Here is a 10,410-nt window from a genome sequence, read left to right as displayed (position 1 = left end):
TTTGTGGTTATAGAGGAAAGCTGTCTCCGTCATCAGCAAAAGGTTGGTAAACTCTCAGACAGGTTTGTTAGAATCAATGCAGATCTGAATGTGTCCTCTAAACATGGAGACCTTTACCATAAGTAAAAAAAAATTAGTAGAAGCTAGAGCAGGGCGATATGGCCAAAAATATTTATCACGATATATATTTGAAAATTTGCGATAACGATATAACTGACGATATAATTGATGCGAGACAAAATACAACTCCACAACATTACTAGCGCAAAAAGACAACCTTCCATTTATTTTCACTTAAACAAGAAGCTGGTTTTTATGTACATTAAAGCTTTATAAAAATGTAACAGTGCAAATGCAAATTCCTTGCTGAAAGTTTAACCCAAAGGCATTTCCAGTAGAAATGGGCTGACATATCCTGAGCATAACCATGTATAATATCCACTGAAGTTAAAAAGAGGTGCTTTGCAACATTAAACTGCAGTGTGCAGTACGCATTTTTCGGACCATAAGGTGCACGGGATTATAAGGCACATTAAGCGAAACAAAGCAGTCGATAAATCAAACTTTATTAAACTCATTCTTCTTGCTTCCTCCACTTCTGTACCATTGATTCATTAATGTTGAATTCTCTGGCAGCTGCTCTATTCCCATGTTGTTGCAGTATACTAATGACTAACCTCGTATTGTGGATGGATTATCTCAGTTGTTCTCCTGACTGAAGTTTGGTCCGTTTACAGCATCCTGCCATGCGATTGCATTTGTCTCTAACCATTAGGAACCTTCACGTTAACTTTTATAAGTGGAAAAGTGTTAGTGTTCGTCCTCCAGCTTCACTGTTTATGTTATGCTAACATAGCTGTGTCGCTAGCGATCACGTAGCACATCATTATATACCAGCTAGCCCAACTTCAGTAACCCTACAAACGCCACTGCTGTTTAGTTTCCTGTCTTCATTTATGTTGGAAGTGATAGCAGAGCTGTACGTTTGAATTTTTTCAGAAATCTCTCAGTCAGAACGTGCTATATCATGCTTAGGTAACTAGCGAAACTAGCGAGCTAACTTCCGCTAGCTTCCTGCTAACTTCTAACTCCGTTAAATGTAATACATTTTGTTTTCATGGATGCCTGGAAGTTAAACTTCATAGTTACACCTGGTAAAGCAGCAATGCTGATCGTTTTATTAAAGATGAAAGAATTTAGACAGTTTTCAACTCTCAGTGATGCTGCAGTGTTGTTTGACCTGAAGTCAAATATACGGAGTTTAGGACCCAGATTACTCCCAGTTTTAAGAGCATCTTAGTCCGACAAATACGACAATAACAACGGCCGCTTGCATGTTCTGCAAAAAAATGTGCTTTGTTGTGTATCTGACGGACAAACACCAAACCAGTTCCACATCACGGAAGTTGCACCATTTTTACAAACCAATTCTGGTTCCTCAACAATCGGCCATGTGCGTATGAAAACAAAGGCACTGCGCATGCGCGTTTTACTCCCATTCTATTGCGATATTTCATTTTCCTATCGTTGCCTAACATTATACCGGTATTACCGTGAACGGTATAATATGGCCCAGCCCTAGTAGAAGCAACCATCTTTTTGAATGTTTCTTTGTAGATATTTAATTTTATTATTTTTAATTTTAATTCTGTTTAATTTTATTCTTTTTGTTTTCAGTATGCACGTGGACGCTTTGGAAATGCATGGAAAAGGAAGAAATGGGTATTTGGAATGATGGGAATTAAAGACAAAAGGCGAAGGCTCGTGTTAAAACTTGTTGAAAAACGATCAAGGCGTCACCTTGTTCCTCTGATCAGACAGCATGTTAAGTTGGGTAGTGCCATTATCAGTGATGAGTGGAGAGCCTACAAGAATGTTTTGACAAACACAGGGTACAGACATTACACTGTAAATCACAGCAGGTGGTTTGTAGATCCTCAATCTGGCAGTCATACACAGCATATCGAAAGGGCTTGGATGACCATCAAAGGACATGTCCGTAGACTAAGAGGAAATCGCACTGAGAAGTTGCTGGAAGAACACCTGATGGTTCTTGAGTGGTCATCTTGGCTTGGTTCGCGACACCCTGATGGACCACTGGGACGCTTATTTAAGGACATACAAAAAATATTTCCAGTTTGAACTGGCATGAACTTTTTTTGGAGTGGGTGACTGTTTGGTGTTTTAAAAAACACATTTAATGTTACATATGTTACTCTTACAATACATTGCCATTTTTGACAGTAGTTAAATGTTATTTCAAGCACTGATTGTAATTTAGGTCTAAGTGTTATAAATGGTGACATTATACATTTAAGACTCACTTTTGGCAATTATAAATGTTTATTAGTGATTAATTAATGGTGTCATGCTTTACACTTTACAATAAGGCTCCCATTTGGCATTTATAAATGTTTATTAGTCATAAATAAATGTTGACATGTTTTAAACTTTACGACAAAGCTATCTTTTGTCATTTATAATGTTTATTAGTGATTAATAAATGGTGTTATGCTTTACACTTTACAATAAGGCTCCCATTTGGCATTTATAAATGTTTATTAGTCCTTAATAAATGTTGACATGTTTTAAACTTTACGACAAAGCTATCGTTTGTCATTTATAATGTTTAGTAGTGATTAATAAATGGTGTCATGCTTTACACTTTACAATAAGGCTCCCATTTGGCATTTATAAATATTTTTTATTCATTAATAAATGGTTTTATGCTTTACACTTTACAATAAGGCTCCCATCTGGTATTTATAAATATTTATTATTCATTAATAAATGGTTTTATGCTTTACACTTTACAACAAAGCTACGATTGATAGTTGTGGATATTTATAATGCATTTCTGAAGTACAATTTTATATGATAAAAAATATGTTTACAAATGCTGATTGTGCTTACAGGATAGTAACTTAGTCTGAAATGTTTAATATAGCAACTCTAGATGAAATATATAGGTGAACACATTTGGCTCACTATTTGGCAAGAAACCGGTCAGTTTTTTTCCTCTTTCTCACCCTTAACTAATGCATAATAAACCATTAATAATGGTTTATAAAGCATTTACAGATTAATTAATAATATAGCTATAAACTATTTATTAGCATCTATAAGGGGAGCCTTATTGTAAAGTGGTACCTGAACTTTTACTCTCATTTTCCCAGCCAGACAAAGTTGTCCGCTCTGCCAAAGCACATAACCACACATCACATTTACATATTATGTCAGACTGGCTGTCTGGTAATGCAAAAAAACTCAAAAATAAAACTCAATCTGAATGATGAAATTGCCCTCAAAACAACTGAGCACACTTCAGCAGCACATAAACTATTTGACTACAACAGTCTCTGTGACTTGAACAGCATTTTTTCCCCAGGTGAGGTGGAGAAGCAGACACGTTTCAAATGGTTTCAACTTTGAAATATTTTAAGAATATTATTAATTCATGAACATGAATTCAAACATGAATTTGGAATGGTTGGAAGGTAGATGTGCTCTTAACAGTTGGTAGACAGATTTGCAACCTTATCATTGATAGATTGCAGATAGATTTTATGTGTCCACTTTGTCATAATATTTAAGCAAATGTATATTACCCTCAAAAGAACACCTGCATGTTTCAGATGGAAAGGTGTACAATATGAATATGTGGAATGAATCCAGGTAAACAGTCTTTGTGGAATGTTAAAAAAATAGCTTAGATTTGGTGCAATCAGTCAGCTATTTCATGACGATGAATGCATGAGATTTTTTCAAGATGCTAAACATGAACACATGTAACAAATTAGAGGAAACAGACTGTTCTAAAGTCTCTAATATGCACAGTAAATTTGTTATGAGGAAAAGAACCCAATACAGGTTACAGGTTCAGATGACCTGCCGCTTAACAAGAGAGCATGTGCTTTTATTTCATGGTGAGAGGTGAAATCTGAAGTGAAAACAGTGGAAAAACACTAGTGAAAGGATGGCAATAGACAGCGAGGGGTTTTGCTAATATTTAAAACAAGCTTAAGTTTGTTCAAGAATGAGAAACGGCTGTATTTTTTAAGGGTGACAACCTCAATGGCAGACACTGTTAAACACTTCTTCATTGGAAACATTAATGCATGTACAAGTGAAGAATAGTAATACAGCAGGAAGGTGGGATTTTAAATGATACTGCTAGTCAAATCAGACCCTGCTCCCACCTACTGTCTTTTTTTCTGCTTAAAGCACTTCATCAGACAATTGATATAAGCGCAACATTTGAAGAACGCAATCCTCTGCTAAACTGAAATAATTTCAGTGCTGAGTGGCTGCACTTTGAATTCCAAAGCAGAGTTATTGCTTAGGTCTGTCATCACTGTGTCCTTCCCATTGTAAAGAGGGAGGGAGGTGCTAGTCATACAAAGACAAAATCTTAAGAAGTGACTATAGAGACCAGGACACACACACACACACACACACACACACACACACACACACACACACACACACACACACACACACACACACACACACACACACGTATGGCCATTATTTTCCTTTTTTCCGCTGTACTAAGAAGATACATTTGCATGACTTTGTCTCTTGAACAAAGTTATATTTTCAGCACAGTTTTTTAGCATTTTAAAAAATGGTATACAATTTAAGAAAACGTGTGTTTAGTTGAACTCTGATTCTCACAATGTTGTGCTGAAAGATGCGCATCACTGAGTATTTACCATTCCCTGAAGTTACGCTAAATTAAATGATACAAGAAAGTCCTGCTTACTGATTCTGATACCTTGTTACACGAGCAGAGATTCTCCAGGAGTACAGAGGTGAAGTGGCAGTCTTTGAATGAGAAGCACACACGTAATGAGCACTTTTTCAAACACCTGCTTATACTTGCAATTACCCAGCCAGTCATTTAACAGGAGAGCCTAATGTATGCACACGATCCTGCGATTACCGATCAGAAACTACACAGAATATTCTCATAAATCATCAAAATGGAGAAGTGTGGAATGTGATTTTGTTGATTTTCTGATCAGACTGAGACTTCTCTAGGTTTTTTTTGCTTAAGACATCCAACTATTAGCTGGAATGCCTACAGACAGCACCATCTTCGAGCTTACAAGAACTGGATGCACCAGCCTGTCTGAATACTGATCATGTGCACCCCTTTATGGTGCCTCTAATGGCTACTTCCACCAGGATGACCACAGTGGACCACTGTGTTACAAAACTAACTTAATTTCAAACTTCAGTAGCTTTCCTGGTCCCCAGATATGAATTTGACATAATAAGTTTGGGATGTGGTAGAATGTGAATTTGGCTGCTGGATGTGCAGCTGACAAATGTGCAGAAACGACATAATGATCCAATCATGTCAACACTGACTCAATTCTCACATGAATGTTTTCCGCATTGGGTGAAATCCAGCCTATTAAGAACTGAGGATGTTTTGAAAACAAGTGATTGCAATGAGTGAGAGCAGGATTTTTGAAGATAATGTATTTTGTGAGGAACAGCAATAAATTGGCTTAGCTGCACAATCCCAGGAAACATGAGCTTTGTGCATACTTTGTGCACTGCTTGAGCTGATAAGTCCTGGTCCTCAGTTGTGTGATATTAGGTAGATAACGTTGCTGGTTTGATGACCACAGTAGTGAACAAAATCACTCCCAGAAGAGAGTGAAGTTCAGCGTGAGATGTGTGTGTATGGTGACGAGTTTGAGAGGAAGTGGAGCCAAGTGCGAGCGATCAGCTTTCTCTTGTTGTTTTCTGCTACACTGACTGACTGTAGTGTCGCTGCGTTGAGTTTTCAAGTGACACCACACAATGCAGTGATTCCTAAAATCAATCTTGCATAGCTCTGAGTCTTCACATACTGGCATGTCCAGTGTTTCTGACCTTTGAAGGAAACACTTAACTGATAAAATGTCTTTTGGACAAACATAGTTCTCTTCTGAGTAGAAAGCAAGGCTTTGACATGCAGTGATAGTGCAATCCTGTCTAAGAGACAGGAAAATGATGAATAGGAGGAATGCAAATGTAGCTGGAAGATTTAAGGCTGCTCTCCATATCTAATCTTGCCCGATTTGAATCTGCTGACCTATTGCCAGCAGGGGCACAGTATATAAGGAGGCTCTGTCACCTGTCTCTTTATGCTCACTGATGGTTGCATTTCCTGGTGTCTTTTGTCGCTCGCTGCCTAGTCGGCTGCATGTTTAAATTCTACCTGTTGCACAGAAGCTGTAGATGTCTCTCTGCTTAATCTAACTTGTTTGTGCACTTAGAAGCCTCTTGCTTGTGGCGTCTCCTGTTCGTGCTGGCGTGTGAAGTTTACCTCTCCTCCCCACGTGAGTATACTACAGCAGAAGAGGTATGCACTGTTCTCAGTTTTGGTAGTTTTTGGATTGAAACTATTCTAACTTGAGCTGTTTGCATGGTAGAAATTACTGACATGTTGTGTCACCTGTTGCTGCTGGGTCAGGAAGCACTCCTCTTCTGTCCAGGTGTAGTAGCTCAGCAGGCCTGGTAGGTATAAGCTGCCCTTTCCTCTGCATTTGGTTTTGAATTTAAATTGCATTCTATTGAATGCAATTTGTCATTTTTTCAGATATTAAAGCTGCTACTGCTCTGAGGGATGCCATGCTGTTTTGTTTCTGTTGTTTTTCCATTGTTTTTCAGGTGTTGTGCTTTAAAGTTTTTTCTGTTTTGTCTACATTTGTCTTTATTTTCTAGGTCCAATATTGCCATTCTGTTGAGGCAAGGAGGAGACTTATTACTACCACTTTTATGTCTGGGTTAGTATATGGTGTATAGCACTGAGGAGCACTGAGACTCACCCTTAAAGCCCTTATCTCGCTCAGGTTTGGATGGTCTTCATTAAATTGTTGAATCTACCACTGGTATCTTCTTTACAAAGCTTTTCATGTTCTGCTCCATCTTACTTACCAACCTTGATTTATCAAAAAAATATGAGACGTTTTTGTCTTTGTTCCCAAGACTTATGCCTCTTACTCAGTGTTGGGAAGATTACTTTTAAAATGTATTCCATTACAGAATACAGAATACATGCCCCAAAATGTATTCTGTAATGTATTCCGTTACGTTACTCAATGACAGTAACGTATTCGGAATACTTTGGATTACTTAATATATTATCATGCTTTTTACAACAACGTGAATGTACTATTGCTGTGTGATTTATTACTATTACTGAAGGTCCGCGACTCCGAACTGTAGTAAAGGGACCTCTGCCTAATACGGCGGGGTCCCTGTCGGCTCGTAGCCGAAAAATAGCTTTACTTTGTTGTAAATATAAATGGGAAATGGCCTGTATTTATATAGCGCTTTACTAGTCCCTAAGGACCCCAAAGCGCTTTACATATCCAGTCATCCACCCATTCACGCACACATTCACACACTGGTGATGGCAAGCTACATTGTAGCCACAGCCACCCTGGGGCGCACTGACAGAGGTGAGGCTGCCGGACACTGGCGCCACCGGGCCCTCTGACCACCACCAGTAGTCAACTTGTGTGGGTCAACTTTTATTGCGAGAGACAGAGAGAGGCGTTGAAAGACTGCTCCAACGGAACTTATTGTTTCGGAGGAAAACACGAACACGGTGTACAGTCGAGTCTTAATAGCGTACTTACAACTGGGCTCGTCAGGCACTCTTCTTGGCTGAAGTGGTTATTATTATATTTACATGCTTCCAGCTCCCGTTTTTCCTCGACGACAACTCGTACCTTTCCACTCCCCTTTTTCTCCCTCCTCGCTCACAGACCCATAACGTGGGCAGTCCATTCTCCCTGCAACACGGACTACACTGCCCATGATGCTACATTCTTTAGAGCTATGCTTGTAGCATTCTGCCTGTTAGCTTAGCACAACAACAACAACGAAAAGGCGCTCGCTCACCCAGGAAGCACACAGTCGCAGAGAGAGAGAGAGCGTCGCCCTGTAACCATGGCAACCGTAACGCTGCCGCCTGGAACAACAGAACGTAGCTGTCAAACAAAACCCAAACAGTCCTGACCCGCGACAATATGAAACGGGAAAGTACCGCTGTGTAATCCATTTATTTCAACAAAGTAACTGTATTCTGAATACCACCTTTTTAAACGGTAAATGTAACGGAATACAGTTACTCATATTTTGTATTTTAAATACGTAACGGCGATACATGTATTCCGCTACTCCCCAACACTGCTCTTACTCTTCCTCTGATTTACTCTATATGGGCATACTTCTTTATGTGTACTCTCTATATTGTGTAATACATACAATATCACTTGTATATGGAACCACTACTGACTGAAGCACTACCGTTTGTGGCTGGGCCAACCTTACCAAAGACATTTTTTTTTGTGTGTTTAACTCCTGTTGACTTGTATGTCAAGCTGAAATTATGCTTCTCTGAGCTGCAAGTAATTTGCTGTCGCTCTGGCATCATTACAAGAGTGTTTCTTTCACGTAGTTTGTATGTCGATGCACACTTAAAGCAAGTATATTGGCTGCTCCAACTCCTTGCCTGTGAATAAATTGTTGTAGGCGACAGTGATGAGGTGTTAATGCCTCTGCAGCAGTGGATGTCTGTGCATGAAATCAGTTCAGCTGTCTCTACCTGCTGTTTGATAATTAGAACTAAGTGTGTTGTACTGAAACTCCTCAAGTCAATGTACCTGCTGCTGAAAGAGACAATAAATGGGTTGCCAAATATTTGCAAATAAAGAATTACAACTCTTTATATTGTATATTTTCATTAATAAAAATCGCCACCAGGGAGTGTAGTGTTTAGGTGGGTGATATGAATGAAAGCATTGCTTAAACTAGCATCCCCAGGCTTCTACCTTTCTACCTATAAAACCCGGAGAGCAGCCAAATGGCTTTTAGCTAAGCTTTAGCTTCAGCCAAGTGGAAGCTAAATTGGCTAGTCATTCATATGTATATTGGGTCGTTATCTGGGAATTCTGGAGGGAGGGGAGTGGGGGTGTGTGATTGAGGGCGTGGGGGAGCTGCTAAAAGCTGTGCAGAAAGGGCAGAAATGTTACCACGGACAATTTTTTCACATCGCTTTCACTTGCACAAAAACTTCTTAGACGGAAAACCACCATCCTCGGCACAGTCAACAGGATTCGCAGGGAAATTCCTCAATCCACTAGACAGACAGATCGCAATGAATTCACCACTCAGGTATGTTGCAGGTCTTTTGTGGTTCTATGTTTATGTATTTCATTGTGTGTAAAAGGGCTATGGAAATAACAATTTATCTTATTTCTTAGGTGTTTTCAACCTCTGCTGCCACGCTGACGGCGTATGCGGCCAAACGGAAGAAGACAGTCTATATTCTTAGCAGCATGCACAGCGTGGTTCAGACTGATAACACCACCAAAAGGAAGCCAAACACTGTCTCCCTTTACAACAAAACAAAGTGTGGCGTGGATGTGATGGACCAGATGGTTCGGGAGTACACTGTCCGCAAAGGAACACGGCGCTGGCCAGTCGCCGTGTTTTATAACATGATTGACATGGCAGCACTGAATGCACATGTGCTGTATCAAGCATGCACCGGGACGAAGGAAAGACGGGTGGACTTCCTGGTGGCGCTTGCAACAGAGTTGGCTCGCTCTCATGTAGCTGGGAAGAAGGCAAGAAAAGAACAGTTGCTTCGGACACAACCCTCCACACCTAGCCCTGGAAAAAGAGCCACGTGTCAGGTCAAACACAACTGCAAGAACAATCATGCCACTGTGCGATGTGTTCACTGCAAAAGATACACATGTGGTAAATGCAGACTACAGATACCATGGCAGTGCCAGGATTGTGAGTGATTGCTGAAAATGTTGAATTGTTTGTACTCACTCACTTTTTATTATTATTTGTAAATATGTGTACAAATGGTTGGTTTTTTGTACTGTTTTTATCAATAAATCTCAGCAACAAAGGACATACACCCATGTGTGTTGATTTCTCCCTAAGATGGCAAACTGAAACACTCCAAGTTGGTGACTTTTGGAGATTTATTTCCCTGGATGATTGAGAATGCATCAAGATGAAACACAAAAGGAAGTGCACAGCTTTTAGCAGCTCCCCCACGCCCTCAATCACACACCCCCACTCCCCTACCTCCAGAATTCCCAGATAACGACCCAATATACATATGAATGACTAGCCAATTTAGCTTCCACTTGGCTGAAGCTAAAGCCTAGCTAAAAGCCATTTGGCTGCTCTCCGGGTTTTAAAGGTAGAAAACGCCAAATGGCGATCCGTGGGGGTTTAAGTGTTAACAGAAATGCTAAGACCCAAAGTTTCCAAGGAAAATATTGCTAAAATATTGGCTAATTGGTTTGTTTAAAGCCCCCCCCCCCCCGCTCCCATCCCTATTCCTCCTGCTTTTATTAAAATAGCTGTGCTTGGGAC

General features: G+C 39.8%; 1 protein-coding gene across 1 annotated transcript; it reads left to right on the top strand.

Annotated features, from left to right (window-relative positions):
- Window positions 1-9,053: 9,053 nt before the first annotated feature.
- On the top strand, window positions 9,054-10,062 carry LOC308389787 (uncharacterized protein). The gene is made up of 2 exons (XM_080871313.1): window positions 9,054-9,183; window positions 9,273-10,062. The coding sequence occupies exon 2, from the start codon at window positions 9,348-9,350 to the stop codon at window positions 9,819-9,821; it is 474 nt and encodes a 157-aa protein (XP_080727439.1). The 5' UTR covers window positions 9,054-9,183; window positions 9,273-9,347; the 3' UTR covers window positions 9,822-10,062.
- The last annotated feature ends 348 nt before the right edge of the window (window positions 10,063-10,410 follow it).

Source organism: Rhamphochromis sp. 'chilingali', assembly GCF_963969265.1.
Source record: "Rhamphochromis sp. 'chilingali' genome assembly, chromosome: 21".
NCBI lineage: Eukaryota > Metazoa > Chordata > Actinopteri > Cichliformes > Cichlidae > Rhamphochromis > Rhamphochromis sp. 'chilingali'.
Note: the sequence above shows the minus strand (reverse complement) of the source record. Positions and strands in the feature narration are given on the sequence as shown.